At 37.9% G+C, this 18,154-nt stretch overlaps 1 protein-coding gene across 5 annotated transcripts in view; it reads right to left on the reverse strand.

Annotated features, from left to right (window-relative positions):
* DSCAM (DS cell adhesion molecule) overlaps positions 1–18,154 on the reverse strand; it is a 396,804-nt gene that overhangs the window by 73,786 nt on the left and 304,864 nt on the right. For all 5 annotated transcript variants that reach the window (XM_060770299.2, XM_060770298.2, XM_060770300.2 and 2 more), the window contains exons 19-21: positions 14,772–14,927; positions 10,901–11,034; positions 3,886–4,039 (exon numbers count right to left, since the gene is read on the reverse strand). In XM_060770299.2, the coding sequence (XP_060626282.2) occupies positions 3,886–4,039; positions 10,901–11,034; positions 14,772–14,927 (444 nt within the window). The remainder of the gene's footprint in view (positions 1–3,885; positions 4,040–10,900; positions 11,035–14,771; positions 14,928–18,154) is intronic.

Raw genomic sequence — 18,154 nt, forward strand, 5'->3', positions numbered from 1 at the left:
CCCACTTATGATGTTTTTGTAAGTTCATTAATTTTCGTAAGAAAGTGTTCCCATTGGTGCAAATGGGCAAATAACAGAACGAAATAATAAAAATTTCATATTAGAAATGAAATGGACCCCTTACAAATTTTCAAAACACTTTAGAAACAAAATGAGGGTCACCTGAATTTTGTAATTAGATACAAAATGGATTTTTGGCATTTCACACTACTAATACAGAAGGTACAAGTCTGGGGAGTTCACATCAAAATGTGAACAAAAGGGGAACAAAATTATTCCCCAACTCTAGTGAAGGCTGTGAGGAAAGGTTTAAAATGGCTTATCAAAATGACCCTTAGAAAAGATTTTTTTTCAAATATGTTGGGATCAGCATTTTTTCTTTCACTATAGAAACACAAGGTTTTTTTTCCCTTCACTAACGCATTGTCTTTCATGGAAGAAATATATCATCTGAATCCAAAAGAGAGCAAGCATAAGTATGAATTATGTATGATGTTCTTTTTAACATGTATAACTTTTTTTCTGCAGAACACACTGGTATTTTATTATTATTGAATTTTTGAACTCTTAAGGATCATCAATCTTCTCCTTCTCAGTACACTGAGCTGTATTTATACTGTTCCACCTGAACTAAAGATATGAATGGGTGGGAATTTCATTTCTATTTGGTTTGGATAAGTAATGGCAAAAATTAGCAAATTTCTCCACATTCAGGATGACAAGAAATTGATTTTTTTTTAAAAAAAAATGAGTATGGGTGACATGTGAATGGACAAAGCAATCCTTGTATTACCAAGTCTTTAAACATTAAATTCTTAAAATCACTATAGTTGTGGTGTCATAGATTGTCACATTATTTTCTTTTAAAGCCCACTTCAATTAATGGGTGTAAAATTGTCTTTCTCCTGTTGGGAAAAGCAATTTTTCTTTAACATAGGGGTACACATTGGTAAGAATTTGATTTTACCAATTGTTTTACCAATTGTTTCAGGGTTTTTTCGTATTCAGGTCAGAAGGAACATTCACACAATTAAAACTTGTGTGCCAGTTGTACTTTGGGAAGTCAGACTAGGCCACGGTGGTCTATGCTTTTATTACACTCTGCAACGTGTAATATTAGACTCTGCAACATGCTCTACATAGAGTCACTTTTGAAGATGGTCCAGAAGCTTCAATTAGTCCAATAAGTGGTAGCCAGATTCCTAATTGGAGCAGCGTACAGGGCATATACTACACCTCTGTTTTGTCAGCTCCGCTGGCTGCCAGTTTGCTACCAAGCCCAATTCAAAGTGCTGGTCTTGGCCTATAAAGTCCTAAATGGTTCTGGCCCAATTTATCTGTCCGAACTCATTTCCTCCTATGAGCCAATAAGAGCTTTATGATTGGCTGGGGAGGCCCTGCTTTCGGTCCCACCCCCTTTGCAAGCATGATTGGTGGGAATGAGAGACAGGGCCTTCTCATTGGTGGCGCCCCAGCTGTGGAACTTCCTCCTCAGCAACATCAGGCAGGCCCCATCTCTTCTGACTTTTAGAAAAAAAGTTAAGGACCCAACTTTGTAATACCTTATTAAGTTATTAGAGATTTCGACACAGTCTGAATAAGGATTATGAGCAACGATTATGGATGAATTGAATCATGCACTTTATATTTTAATCTGTTTATTGTTCTGTGTGTTTTATTTTTTCAACTGTTTTAATTGTTTTTAGTTGATGGGATATATTTTATTGTTATGTTTTAAGTGCCACTGAATCTTGTCAGAGTTGTAAGCTGCCCTGAGTCCCCTACAGGTGAGGTATAAATGAAGCAAATAAATAAGTAATAAGAAACTTGAAGTGCTTCAAAATATAACAAATACAGTCAAACTAATGAATGAATGGAAAAAGGTACCCCTTCTTCCAGTTTTCTATGTAATCCTGACTCAATTTTCCCCTACTGTTTTCTGGTACAATGCCATATGTACCCAATCATTTTTATTTATTTATTTATTTATTTATTTAAAGCATTTATATTCCACCCTTCTCACCCTGAAGGAGACTCAGGGCAGAGCACAACATATAAGTGGCAAACATTCAATGCAGGGATATAAATAAACTATACACATATATAAACATTTTTGATAATAATAGGCCCAAATAAACTTCACAAAAGGATATTTAGTACCATGGAATATAGAAGCTGGCATGCATGTACACACATTATTATTCAATAAAAATAATATGCTTGGCTGAAGTCCAAGAACAAGGTTTAGTAACTCAATAAAATACTAGTACAGATTTTGTCATGTACAACTTTGCGTTTGCAAGAGGGGATAGATTTCACACACGTTTTATCCTTTTAATCTGTTCAATAAAACAATTATTACTCTTCACAGACATCAATAAGCAATGAGCTAAATTTAGAACAGAACACCACTCAGGATCAAATTGTCAGTTATGCCATACTTCAGTCAAGTATGCAAATTAGAAACAACAGCTAATAAGCAAGAACAGACTACAGGGCGAGAATCCATCTTATACCAATTAGGAAAACATGAGAAAGAGGCATGAGCATCAAACGTAACCAGAATGTTTAATCTCAGCTGTTTTTTATCCCATCCAAATAATATTCAAAAGGCATTGCAGAAAACAGCTTGTGAAGAGTAAAGGAAAAATTGCTCTATAAGGCTGCTATGAGTTGTTGGAATGTATAAAAGAAGGAAAGGAATGAAGAAATATATTGTGCATCATGCTATATGATTCCCCTGAAATCACACTACTCATAGAGTCATCAAGAGAAGCCTCAGATTATTGAGGGAATTTGCTCTAGTTAAAAAAAAATTAACGTCAGAAAAATAAGTTCAGTTGATCAAAAGGAAGAGAAGTAAATGAAGCCCAGCTAATGAAATTACTTGAAATTGCTTTCAGATACTAATCAGGGACCTGAAGCACAAGGCTCTTGACAGTTCTAAAGTGCTTCAAAAGGAACCTGCTTGTTTCTGTTTCAAGGTAAAGTATTCAACTCTATACCAATAAAGGTAGTTGATTTACATTCAGATGGTTGCCTGCAACCATGAAAGCTTGATCTGTATTTTCCTTTCAAAGAACATCATTTGGAATTTTATCTAAATCTTAGAACATGTCTGCTTGAGTTCTTTATCTTAAGAAGGAATTCAGGGGCATTATTATTATAGGGAATTTCTATGCCACCTTTCTCCCATTGGACCCAAGGTGACTCACAACATCATGAAAATATACAAAGTAACATAAAACCATAAACCATTAGCTAAAACAGACCATAAAGGACTCTACATCTTTCCTCTTAATATTTAGTGGTTTATTAGGCTGTTGTACTGAAACTATTGTCACCCAAACATTATTTTCTGGACCTTTACTCCCACACATTTAGAACAATAATAATATTTTTGCTCAGAGGTGCAATGCACAGTGTACAGCTGTGTCTTTACTACATAACCTCCTATACTTCACAGATAAAAATCAGGACATATGTGACCAAGAAACCTCCGAGTGTAATCAAGATGGCAAAAGTTATTGAGAAACTAACTATGAGAGGCTGCAGCAGTTTGCTTTTGCCTACATTTACACAGGAAAAAAACAAGATTCTGCCCCCTCCTCTCCCCTTCCGCCTGCTGAGCTAATAACACAGACAATATTGGAACATTCAAAAAGTTGCTGAAAAAGTGAAACAATTAATTGAGATTTTCTGTGCCAAATTGTGACAGTTGGAAGGTATGTTAGTTGGAAGCTCAATTCAGTGAATTGCAACCCAGCATGATCTACAAATAGTTATTTCTGTCTTGCAAACAACATATTGCTGGCTTTTTGTTCTCTCTGAATTCAGTTAATTCCCTTAAAGCTGCATGCAACTCATTTTAACCAGTTTACTTACCTTTAGCTAATGGTTCCACGGTAATAATTTCACTGATGTTGCCTCTTCCTGCAGCGGTCACAGCCACTACCCAGACACTGTACTGTCGATTGCGACTCAAATTTGGGATTCTGTAGGAAAACGAGTCAGGAGAAGCTTCAAACTCGCTGATTACCTGTGACAGGAGAGACAAATATTTCCAAACTAAAGTGAACAATACACATATAGGAGAAAAATAAAAAAAGCAAAAGAAGAGTGTAATTTTTGGACATCAATTCAGACAGATTGATAACTGCAGTAATAGATTTTAAAGTTGCTAATCAGTTGCAATCTGTTGATTAAAAGGAGCTAATTCCATCTTCTGTGTGAAAAATGTTAAACGCACCCACACCCACACCCTTTAACAGGTTTTTTTCCCCCAAAACCCTATAATTGATAAACCCAATCTGTGGTGACTTTAAAGAACTCACTATCCTGGCAGAATGATAAATTTATCTGAGCACTTGCTCATAACACAGGCCTGCAATGAAATATCTTTTTTCAGATTTGGATTTGGAGAGCAGAATAAAAATGTACTGCACACAGTTCTTTCATAATTTTATTATTGATTTTAATACTAATTTAATTTAGTCACATCTTACAACAATGGAAGTTGTCAAAAACCACATGTGATGGTCTTTTTTCTGGATTTAGAATACCAAATTCCTTTGAAAAAGCATTTTAAAAAGTTTTAATGACTATCAATTTGGTATGGCTGTGATTTGCGACAAATGATGGTAAGTAAAGGGATGGCACCATTGATCCATTTGGTTATCTGTTTTGCAAAGCTCAAATTACACATGACAATGCAGATTTATGATTTTGAACCTTGTATCTACCAACAGAAAAGTGTAAAGGCACAATTAATGGCTCACATTCTGTTAGTGAATGATAGGATAAATCAAACATAATTTTACTGTAACCCAGTATTTTGATAGTCAGAATTCCTTTGAAACACACAGTGATTTAATACCCTAAAACACCTTTTCAGTGTGACTGCACCCCAGTGTGGTCATTTCCATTTCTATAAAGAAAAAAGCAAAGATGTAGTAAGCTATATTTCTTTAGCTAGACACAGCAGTATCATCATCATTGGTGATCTCCTTACAACTCCTTGAATTCTCTAAGGGTGACTGTTGTAGTGCATTCTGCTGAAGGAAAATAGCAGGATGCTCTCCCTGCACTCCACTAAGAATGGGAAAATATTTTAAAATACTGAAAAACAGTCTGATTTTTTTTCCTCTCAATTTCAGCAAAACTAGCATGAAGAATCCTGGATTGATTAGTCTTTGTAATTATTTTGGACAGTTCTTTCTATAGAAGAAACATAATTTCCTGTGCTTAAAATGTTTTCTGCATGAGAAAGGCTTTCTGTGCAAAATACCAAATGTGAATTTTGTATAGAATCAATTCCTAAATTATGAATAGTTTTTGAGTTTTTGAAGTTTTTCTCACACTGGTATATTGCTAAAATTCCTTTTGGGTAGCTTTGAAAACAAAGTTAACAAAGACTTGTATCCCAAGAAATGTGGTATTGACAGAAACGGCTGTCTTGGGTAGCAGCTCCCACACTGAAAAGTAGAGTTTAGGACAGTTGCACAAAGAGATATATAATAGATACACGCCAGAGGTATGGCTTCCACACAGGGTCTTGATGAATATTTTAGCTATGAATTCTAGACCACTCACACTGTGTAAATTTATATTACATTCCAAGCATTTTCATGGATGTTTTTGCAGCATGTTTTGAGGACTAACATGTTAGTCCTGTGTACTAGTCTATCGGGAATCCATCTCCCTGGTCAGGTGCTCCATCCCACAATCACCCAGGTTTGAATGTGTCTATCTCAGGGTGGGTAACCAGAACAAATTAAGGATTCTGCTTGTTTACCACCTGCTGCACAAGTTTCCCTGCCTGAGCTGGCAGGGGTAGTCTCAGGCCTGGCATTGGAGTCTCGGGAGCTAATTGTGCTTTGGGACTTCAATGTCCATGCTGAGACCACCTTATTGGGAGCAAGGTGGTCTCAAGACTTCATGGCCATCATGACAACCATGGGGATGTCCCAAATCATTCCTGGGCCCACACATGTAGCTGGACACACTTTGGACCTGGTTTTTTAAATCCAGTTGGGGATTGAGGGTGTCAGAGTGAAGGAGTTTTCTATTGTTCCATTGTCATGAACCGATCACTACCAGATCAGGTTTATACTGACTATGACTCCTAATCTCCACAGGGGTGGGGGACTAATTAATATGGTGCGCCCCAAGAGACTTATGGATCCAGGTGGATGTCTCTTGGGGATTTTCCTGTCATGGTGACAGACGATCTTGTCAAATCCCTGATTGACTTCTGGAACATGGAGATGACCAGGGTGGTGGACACAATTGCCCCTGAATGTCCTCTGCCATGGAGCAAAGCCAATCCAGCTCCTTGGTTTAACAGGGAGCTGATGGTGATGATGCAAGCAAGATGGAGGCTAGAGTACTGCTGGTGGAAGACATAGGATTAATTTGACCAAGCATGTGCTAGAGCAGTGGTTCTCAGCCTGTGGGCCCCCAGATGTTTTGGCCTTCAACTCCCAGAAATCGTAACAGTTGGCAAACTGGCTGGGATTTCTGGGAGTTGTAGGCCAAAACACCTGGGGACCCACAGGTTGAGAACCACTGTGCTAGAGCCTCACTTAGGGCCTACTTTATGGCAATGAAGGCAGCCAAAAAAGCTCACTCAACTGCCTGCCCTGCACCTGCAACTAATAAGCAGAGCTGTTTCGAGCAGTCAGAGGGCTCCTTCACCCTAAGTCTTAGGATGGCAACTCTGACCACTCAGCAGCTCAATGTGGCAATTTCTCCCATCATTTCGCAGACAAAGTCAATCTGATCCACTCTGACTTAGACACCAGCATACTTGTAGTACTAATAGATGTACCTAAAGCATCTGTCTGTCCTATTTTAATGGATTTTTTTCAGTTTGTTCGGCCTGATGACGTGGACAAGATTCTGTGAGGGCTACCACATGTGCTCTAGACCCTTGCCTGTCCTGGCTTATTAACCAAGACAGAAAGGGATTGGCTGAATGGATTACGGGGATTGTTAATGCCTTGTTAGGACAGGGCAAAATTCCAACATGCCTGAAGAAGGTGATCATAGGACCCATTTTGAAAAAATCATCCCTGGACCCTTTGATATTAAACAATTATCCACCTATTTCCAATCTCCCCTTCCTGGGCAAGGTTCTGGAGTAGGTGGTGGCTACTCAACTTCAGGGTTTCTTGAATGAAACCGATTATCTTGACCCATCACAGTCTGGATTTACACCTGGTCACAGGATGGAGACAGCATTGGTTGTATTGGTGGATGACCTCTGCAGAGAATAGACAGGGGGAGTGTGTCCCTGTTGGTCCTCTTGGATCTTGCAGCAGCTTTCAATACCATTGATCATGGTATCCTTCTGGGCCAGCTCTCCAGGATGGGTCTTGGGGGGATTAATTTTAACTAGATTTTATTGGTCTTATGAATCACTTTATTTATGGAGGATAATTTTTGTGTCAGTTTAATATGTCTTACATTACTTCCATATCGATTTTGTATTGTTGTTTTTTTTACTGATCTAATTGATTGTTAGTCTTATTACTGTTTATTGTTTGCAATGTTACACTGTTCTGAGCTGCTCTGAGTCCCCCTGGGGAGATGGGGCAAGATGCAAATAAAGATTATTATTATTATTATTATTATTATTATTATCATTATTATTATTTCCACCCCCTAACATCAGAAACATAAGATGCATATTTCCAGGTGTGTCATTTAGGTCACAATTCCCTCTATCTCAGTTTTTTTTTACTGCCTTTCATGTACAGATTGCATTAGTTATTTTAGTCTGTCACTTATCATCTCACATACACATAGCTGCCCAAGGGGGAAAAAAAACATTATTGGCAGTTATTTTTAATCACTGATTTTAGTGTGCAATTTCCAATGCATCTCTATATTCTGTTTATAATTTGGCTTCTGACACATTAATGGAAGCCTTTTTTTCAGCATCAAAAACTCTGATGTTAAAAATTTTGATTACTTTATAAGGACTACAAATGGAGAAAGTTCAGCCTATCAAAATGATATTTTAATAATAATAATAATAATAATAATAATAATAATAATAATGTATAATGTATAATAAAATCATAGTTCAGAATGTTTATCTTGAATATAATGCCAGTTTTAAAAACTGATTTATTGTTGACTTTTCTAAACAAGATTACTGAGATTCTTCTGTCCTCCCTTTGGTATTTTGATGGGAATCTTGGAACACTATTGTATAAAGCCTGAATAAACTGGAAACATTGGTGTGTCACTCAACTGTCACGAAGGGGCTTGCAGTGACCCACTTAAGTTCTGATGAGCATCAAAAGCAGATGCAGCTTTAGATACATGGGTTATGTTTTGGGTTCTCAGATTAGTGTTAGAGCAGTCCCTAGTGGCGTGATGGCAAAATTATACTTTTCTTTATGGCCGTAGTAATGACTACACAAAGATGCTAAAGGAACAACCCAGGTAGTTCCACAGTGCAATTCCAGTCAAATGTGATTGATATATGTTAGTATGTTTGTCCTACTGTGAAGATAAATGATATCCAGCCAAACTGAATTATAAACTTGGACAAAAATAATCAAACTTGTATGGCATTGAAAGCAGATCAAAACATGTTTGTTGGTAAAATGTATAAGCCATGAAAACGAGCTTAACACCACAGGGAGGGAAATATAATAAGAATATGAGCTTGGGGAAAAAAAATCCAGTTACTGAATGTACCCTAGAGTGGATAATCTCTCTGTGATACTGCCAAGTATTTCACTAAAGAAATAGGAAGGGAAAATAATACACTGCAGTCAGGGACCTAGAGTAGACAGAGGCACGAGTGCCATCTGGTGGGTATATTGAAGCGAGCCAAATCAAGATCTCCATACAACATTATTCATGTATGTGGATCAACATTATTACATCCACTCTTTGGATACTAATGCATCAGGTATAACTTTGTATTTTACAAACAGTAGGCAGTTCACTTATATTTTAAAGCCATCAGATCATCTGGGTTGAAATCATAATTATCAAATTGATTTTATCAACCCCTTTTCAAAAAAGGATCTTGCACTGTGCTACCAAACACAGCAAACATGCCTAGTCAATAATAATTCTAACTCAATTTTATTAAACATTTATTCAAAACATATAACTTTTGTATAGAAGTAATATAAAATCTGTATTCTTACAAGGCTGATCATGAGTAAACTATCAGGATAATGGCAAAAATGCTTAATTTCATTACATTCCTCTCAAGCAGACAACCCAATTAAATACAATTATGCATAAGTACCTATACTTATCAATAATTGTATTCTGCTATGTACAATTAACCCAACCAAAGGCCTTCCACAAAGAAAGGATAAGGTAGCTTGGTTTTATCCTGACATGGCTACTCCATTATGTCCTTCCGGAAGAGCCTGAAGACATGGCTATTCGAGAAGGCATTTAACTAAATGCTACAGTAACTGGAAATGACAACTGGAATGGAATATAGACTACGAGATTGGTTATGATTCTATGATAAGACGAAGCGGATTATTTTTAGTGTAATTAGATGATAGTGTATTAGTGATATGTTGTTTTTGTCGTTGTAGTTTATTGTGAAATATGTTTTTTATATGTTGTACACCGCCGCGAGTCGCCCTAGGGCTGAGAGCGGCGGTTAACAAATGCAGCAAATAAATAAATAAATAAATACTCAGTGGTGTTCTTGTGCTTGTAAGTGAATGAGATACTGATGAAGCTTTCAGGTTTTGCTGTTGAGAAAGATTGGCAGCAGAAATCAGAAACTGGGGAAAATAATGAAATACACTAGCTTAAAGTTAAAAAGATACCATTGATATCTGCTAGGGATTGAATCCAGGATCCTGTATGAATGCCAAATCTGTAGATACACAAGTCCCATTATATACAATCGCAAGTAAAATTTTGTCCATTATACATACAAAATGGCAAAAACAAGCTCTGCTTTTTGGATTTCTATATATATATATATATATTGAAGACCTGGATGGTTGAATTCGTGGCTGCAGAATCTTTGGATAGGGAGCACCTACTGTACCTATTTGCAAGATTCTTATAATTTCTAATGAACATTCAGAGGTTCCATACAAGCTGATTGAACATAATGATTTACCACCTATCTTTTCCTAATTACAGTCACAATGAATACTTCAAATTTGAAGGTTACCACTTCTCTACTGGCTTAACCCCATCTGCTGTCCAACTCATTTTTTTTAATTATTGTTCAAGGTACTTCACTGACCTTCCAATAAAATTTGTTGAGAATACCTACTGTCTTGCAGATATAATAATACAAAGTTTAAGTGCTCCAAGTATTAACAGTCATAAACACAGGCATGGTCCGATATTCTTGGCTGACTGAAGCAAGAGACAAAATGGCACCCCTTCTATTATATGTATGAAAGCACAGTGGAACAGAAATTGATCTTATTGAAACACTAGCTGGTTTAGTGCCTGTGGGCTGCATACAGAATTTCTCCACAAAAGCAGAATGGTTGGGAGAAATAGGAAGAGCCCCCCTAACATCTGCCACCTGAATCTGTCATGCCATGCTGACTCACTGTTGCAATCTTCCATACTCACAACCACAACTTTCCCTTTGAAGAAGAATGGGAATGGAAACCATGTTGGGTTTTCTACTTGTTTTCCAAATAGCTTATTGAATTCTGGAGCACTGAAGATAAGGCATTACTATATAGGAGGGAGTCTACAGTGAATTTTCAACACTTCAGCACTATGCTCTTTGTTTCCCCTGTAAACTTTCTACTCTCAACATCAGGTTTAGAAATAGTTATGGTGAAAACAAGAGATGTGTTTCCTTTATAAACAACATGCTCCAATAATTTTTATGAGTCCCAATTTTAAAATTCTTTAGTTTTTAGAAACTTACTGTGGGGTATGGATGAGAGCAGAATACAGTGTACTTTCGGATGACGCCATTCAGTTTTATGGGAGGGAGCCAAGAAACAAACACAGTGGAAGCTGATGCCGCAGCTGCTTTCACTCCAGCGGGAGGACCTGGAACTGTGAAAGCAACAACAACACATATGGTTACTGAGACAGGCTCATTGAATTATACAGCATGATAGCCCTTAGAAGACAGTTATGGCCAATTCCCAGAAACCAGTTCAGATTAGCAATCTACTTTAAAAATTGGCAATAAATTATCTCTGTTCAGTTAAAATCCAGTGCTCCAATAGATTACTTACTCCCTCCACCTCTGTATCAAGTCCTTACAACCTCTGAGAATGCTTGCCATAGATGCAGGCAAAACATCAAAAGAGAATGCTTCTGGAACATGGCCACACAGTCCGAAAAACTTACAGCAACCCAGTAATTCTGGCCATGAAAACCTTTGACAGCACAAGTTCTGGTTAGTTTAATCCAGAAAGAGTGGAGTGAAAGCAGGTCTCATCCCCGCCCCTGTTGAAAGGCAAGCTACCCTATCTGCTCTGTTCCATGAATATATAATTAATCTGTATAATTATATTATTTCCATTAATGTAGGGATATATGTGAGGGCCTCATAATTATGGAATGTCCTTTTCTTGGAAACTTAGTTGGCTTATTCACCTCCTAAGTAAGTATGCATGGAATTTCACCCTGACAGGGGAAAAAACTGGTACTAGATCAAGATTATGGGACAGGCTCTTTAATGGTATATTTCTAAATTAGTATTTCCCTACTTTTCCTAGTGCATGTAGCAAATACCATTGCTATACCAAAGCAAACCATAATTATAGTGATGACCTATCTCTATGCAGATCTTGGAATCTGTTGCTTTTTTGGCTTACAGCTCTCAGAATCCACACTCAGCAGCTACATTGACAGGAGGATAGGGGGCAGCATGCAGTTCAAGTCATGCAATTCCTTCACTCAAAACTTTATTGACTGGGAAATATGAAAAATTGCAAGAGTGTGCACATGAAGTCTGGCTTTGTATTCGATGTCAGTGAATTTTTTTGAAAGCCACAATTGTAGCACTCTGTGATCTCTTACAATATGTTATCAATTTTGTTCTGGAGGGCCCCCCAAATCTTATACACAGGTTTTCAGATACAAAGGTGATGGAGGTCAAGTAATGGGGAAAAAAATCAGTGAAAATCACAAGGCCCAATCTGTGAAGCTGAAGCTTTTTACAATGGCAAAGGCCAATGCAGTATCACAGTGCTATAAATGTGCTATGCAGACACCCCTCAGGTAGTTCATGAAGAAATATCTCAAATTTCTCAAATAAATGATGGAAATATACCAAATTGGAACAGCAAGGTACAGAAGATAGACAATGTACACTGAGCTAAGCCCCATCAAGCAAGAAGAAAAACTTCATGAATGGATTCATTAGCTAGATTTCAACATGTGCAAATTAGTGTCATTTATTAGAATATAATGATTTGCATCACCTGTGGATCCAGCTCAATGGACCTCTCTATTACAGAATTCAGGATCATAGTTTTAATAAGGAATTTAAAATGCATCATTTCTAATAAATGCTGTCATTCAACTCTCATATCATCAGATGCAATAGCCTCTGAAAATGAAAATTTAAACCTAGACTTTGTGGAGAAAATAATTCTCTACACTTAAATGTAAATAATTAGCAAAATAAATCCTCAGATGGAGCAATATGGTAATCAGTAAAATATATTTATAGTTTAGAAAAAACTTCATGTAACAGAGATAAATGAAACTCATTTTTAAAAAATACAAGGAAATTTCTGTTGTTATTCTTGTTGTACTATGAACATCTTGGATTGAAACATTTTTTCCAGTGAAATGTATGGAAGAATGATCTAAACAATGTAGTCCTTTAAATGAACCTTTGCTTTATAGGATTTTTTTTACATATATTGAAATTGCCAAAATACCCTGAAGGTACCCATTTGATCACAGAAATTAAGCACAGTTAGGCTTTGTTACTATTTGGAACACAGACCACTATGGAATACAAAGAGGAAAGCAACTGCAAACCACTTTTGACCATTTACTGACTTGAACATAAACTTAACAAGAACAGTGCTTGATCTCTCATGTCTAAAATCATGACTTGAACATGGAGCCTTTGCCTCACTTCTTGGGTTTCCTCCTATTTCATGAATTAGGGAAAACATTGTTTCTTTTGCTATTTTTATGCTTCTTATATTTGGATGCTCTCCTACCGTGAACTGTGCACTAAGTTAATCCTTTGGTAAGTTCCCCAAATGGAAGTGACACTCCTTGCTTGGATGCATTATGCTGCTAATTTTCTAAGGAAAATACTCTACCGATGCCAAATATTAATAGTGAAATTAAGCAAAATAGGATGCTCGCAGACCATGCACACTGAATGCGAAACTCTGGAAGACATCCAAAGTGCATCTAAGTGCAAATCCATGCACACCAAGGCAAGGTCTTCCATTTCCAAGCCACCATAACGAATTGGCTTGTTATCATCCAGAACAGGAGGCGCCACAAGCCAATGAGACAAACAAGCAGGCGGAAATATGCCAAAGGCACTTCTAATGAACAAAGGGTAGTATTAATAAAACCAACCCAGATAGGTCAAACAGCAAGCTGTGCTAGAATGTCAGTAGAAGAAAAATAACACTTGTCAGCATTATCACAACAGGACATAGGAATGCCATACATTAGGAGGCAGATGGTGAGGGGGCACAACCCTTATTTCAAGCTATTATGGCCATGTAAAATAGAGATGCTGTGAACTGTCCAAAGCTCTCCAGATTAATTGGGGGTGAGGGGAGAAATCTGATTTATTCTGGGGAAAAGGATTCAAATAAAGCATCAAAATTAACCCAAGGGATATCAATAGGCTTCTGCAATGTCTTTTGCACATTGAATTTGTTTCTAGCTTTTCCTTTGGTCTGCTCCTTGAAAGTGGAAGGAAGAGAATTAGGAAAGCAAAGGGCTTCCCCATCACCTTTGCACAGGAAGGCATAAAACCTGGGGGGCTATGGGAGGTGGCGTCTTCTTGTTACTGTTACAATTACTATTGACTACCTTGTCTTTCCCTCACCTGGGATGTGAGGTGACTTGCAGATATTAAAACAGAGCCAACAAAAATTAACATCATAATAAATGTCAGAAATATAGTTAGTCTAAAATGTAGTTCTTTTGAGGTTTGAGTCTACCTTCCTCATCTCCTGTATAGCCCCTATTTACTAATTACATCATCTGCCTGTAAAATAAATCACATCCCATGGTCTAAGCAGAAAGGTTGTCTCACTCCAAAATGCTGAGACAAGAAAATGCCAACCAGCATCTCTGCTCTAATTGCCAGTTTTGCTCCTTGTTTCTGCTTAACTTCATATCATTCCGCAGTCCTATCAAACTCAGTCCAATCAATCCTTCCAGACTATGGCGAAATTTGCTTTGACTGGACTGCTTTAGTGTAAATAATAGTGCCTTGCTTATCTGATTAGAAATCAAGCTAGTCCTAAATTGAGCAAGTTGAGTTTGTTCTGTAGCATTCTGTGTAATGTGTAATCAGGCTTTTCAATCAGGGACCTTCTAAGTATTTATGATTAGAACATTGTCTATGTCGCTGGACTGCTAGAAATTGTAGTCAAAAACACAACTTGTAATAATAATTTGAAAAACCCACCATGAAGACAATATATTCAGGTACACAACATTCTTAGTAGAAATGATAGCTGTGCGTGGGCAGGAAACTTCAGCTTGACATTCCTTTGTAGCAAGGGAAACAATATCAAAAAGCACTGGTTTTATTCCAACATGGATATCAAAAACATTCCAGTACTTACCATCCTCTTTTGTGCGTGTGAAAATCTGCTCACTCCTGACCCCATCTCCAGCTCGTGTGAATGCCAGCACCTGAATGCTATAGTTGGTATACTTTTCCAAACCATCAAGCTCTAACAAGGGTTGTGTAGTAGTAACATTCTTAATTTCTCCCAGCTCTACAGAGCAGAAAATTAAATTGAGTTAGTAGCAGTAGTAGTACCCACTGACTGGTAATTATATTGCTGTGAGAATAAACAAGAAAATGTTGGATTAAAATGTCTAAGTATGGTAAGGATAAAGTTTATGAAGACAATTAAATGAATGTGGCAAATGTCTGTACTGTGTATTTAATCACAAAAATTGCAACTGTCTTATGGAGAGAAATAAACATGCAAGCCCTTTGAAATTACGGATATGCCATTTTAGATTCATGGTAATTTTTAAAATAGGCTGCTAAATTATCTGGATTAGATAACATTATGAAACTACATTTCATTTTACTGATTTGTTTTTATTATTTCAACATGAAAGCACAGGATACTAAAAAAAATGAAATATTGTTGAACAGGGCCTACAACATCGTAACTGGATTGAAACAATAATTGAGCAATCTGGAGAGGCATTTAAATGAACTGTTGTGTGCCAGCTCCCAAGTCTTGTAGGCCCAAGCCTATTAGTATCATGTGCCAGGACTCTTCTGGTCACAAGGGCTGAGGTTTATCTAACGAACACAGGATGGGCCAACAGCAAATTGACTTGAATGAAAAACTAAAGCCTTGAGTCTTTCTGGCTAACAAAACTGAATTACAGCACATAGGTCAAGAGTCTAATTAATGTAGAGAGTACTACACAGCCAGGTCAGGAGTAAGCCCAAGCAGTAGTTTGAGTTGCAACCTAAAAGTCAGATACCAAGAGTTCACTTATCAGTGTTCCTAAAGCAAGTCCAAAGGCACAAACTAAAATTCTAGTCCATAAATGAAACCAGGAAGGCAGTCCAGAGTCTAGATTCACGATTTCAAGATACACCAAGGTCCAAAACAGGGTTGCAGGAACAAAGTTAAGGTCCAGAATTCTAACCCAGGGGTAACAAAGCTGAGGTCTGGAACATGAATACCATAGTACAACATTATCTGCTACCAAATAGCTATTTCTCCCAGAACCTTTTTTATCCAGAGATTCTCAGTTGCTGCTCATCTCAGCAAGCCTTCACAGATAATCCATGATGCCTGTGGATGTTTCCTTGGGGAGGAGGTCTGATCAACCACTTCCAAGCCCCTCCCTCTTGAAGCAGTGGAGCCAAGCCAGACAGACTTCTGGCTCTGACAACTAGGAGCCCATGGGTCAAATGAGTTGGGGTGGGAGTAAATGGACTCTGTGGCATCCATATGATACAGAGGACATTTGCCATGATGTGGAATTCTCTGGTTTCCCAAAGCTTCAGAGCTCACCCTCACTTTGTGACAGCATGAAAAGTCAAGCCAGTTCCTATTCAGAAGCAGCTACAGCTGTTCATATGGCTATCCCAGTTCCACTATGTTCAGATGGGACAAGTGATAGCACTTACATTCTCCCTGACATCCTTGGTTTAGCATCAACCACCAGGTGCAAAATTGCCAGTTGTTACTACTTGTTGCAGCAACTGACATTAACCAAACAACATTGTGATTGGAGAAGGGAAGCGGGAAAGGAGAAAATGATTCTTTGTTTCCCCATCCCTATCTTCCAATTTGTTTCATTGCTCTGGCAGTGTCAGTGAATGCGACAAGCATTGGACCACTGCTAGTATCACACCCAGTGATTGCTTGACACTAAACTGGGGATGAGATGGGAATGGCAGTACAAACTCCATCCAGCTCAAGTGAAACTCTATGCTACACAGTGTGATACACTCCAGCTGGCTGTGTGGATTCCTGCAATGCAGATCCAGATACCCCATTCCAGAACTACATTGACATATGTGGCCAATGTAGGTGGGCCCTGGGTTAGGAGGTGATAGAGGCAAGATGATACAGCTAGGCTTTTTAACTTGGTGCTTAGGTTTGTTAGCTATGAGATACGCAGTTTTTTAAGAATTGAAAAGCCTTACATTATGTTGACTCAGATCTACCTTCATTCCATTTTCAACACCTCTGATTCAAGACCTATATCTGGGGCCTTAAGCATCACACAGTTATAAAAATATTATCCCAATTTACCTGTCATGGTAATATCTATGGAATCTTGATATTTGAAGTTTAGAGAAATGTGCTTCTTAGTCAGAGACCAATAGAACCTTCCCAATTACAACCCCAGGATTCCATGGGATGCAGCCATTATCATGTTGTAACTGTGTAGCATACATGGGCTCCTAGTGATTAAGTTACACCCACTGAACTCTCCTCAAATGTAACAGTAACTAGGCCCTCCCCACTTTAAAATCTGTCTCCAACAGCAAACTATCCTGTCAAGGCATCTGAGAGCTTTAATTGCGCTTTGATTTATTTTGCCAAGTATTCCATTTCTGACAAGTTATCAAAAGAAAAAAAAAAGATAGCAACAGCACCCTAAGCTGCTGAAGGGGGTTCTGGTAAGCAAAAGCTTCCTATTTAATGCACTGTCAAATTATTTCTTAGCTATGCTACGCATATGACAGGATTTAATCCAAAAAGCTTAAGCATAGTTTCAGTATTCTCTTGGTTTAAATTTTTCTCACATTCTAGAGTTCTTAATTGTCTGCTCATATTTTAGAAGAGGGATTATCATGTTAAAAATCTTCTGCTATTCTCTTTCTTATTTTTCCATTACCATACCATATTTAGGACCTCATCATTTGGGTTTGTTAGCAGTGGTTAACTGCAACACACATAAATGCAATTAAAGCTCATGTCTAAAATATCAGGGGGTTTTTTTTGTCATGTCAGGAGCAACTTAAAAAACTGCAAGTTGCTTCTGGTGTGAGAGAACTGGCTGTCTGCAAAGATGTTGCCCAGGGGATGCCCAGATGTTTTGATGTGTTATCATCCTTGTGGGAGGCTTCTCTCATGTCCCCACATGAGGAACTGGAGCTGATAGAGGGAGCTCATCCGCGCTCTCTCTGGATTTGAACCTGTGACGTGTCGGTCTTCAGTCCTGCCGATTTTGAAAGACTTATCCAAGCTGCTGAACCATATTCATAAAACAGATTCAGAACTTGTCAATGGTTTTAAAATGTATACTCAAACACAGATCAAGTTGACAGGGCCAGTGATATCAGGAAGCAAGATTTTGGATATCATTGATGGGGTGAAAATTCTCCAGATCTTTATCTTACATTTCCCAAACTGGAGCAACCTCCATGGCCACTTGGTGTCCAGGAAACAATGAGAGGCAGCCAGCTAATGGTTGCCTGTGCTTTAGCAGCTGGTGCAGGAAGATGGCATCATCC

The sequence above is a fragment of the Anolis sagrei genome, chromosome 3 (genome assembly GCF_037176765.1).
Source record: "Anolis sagrei isolate rAnoSag1 chromosome 3, rAnoSag1.mat, whole genome shotgun sequence".
NCBI lineage: Eukaryota > Metazoa > Chordata > Lepidosauria > Squamata > Dactyloidae > Anolis > Anolis sagrei.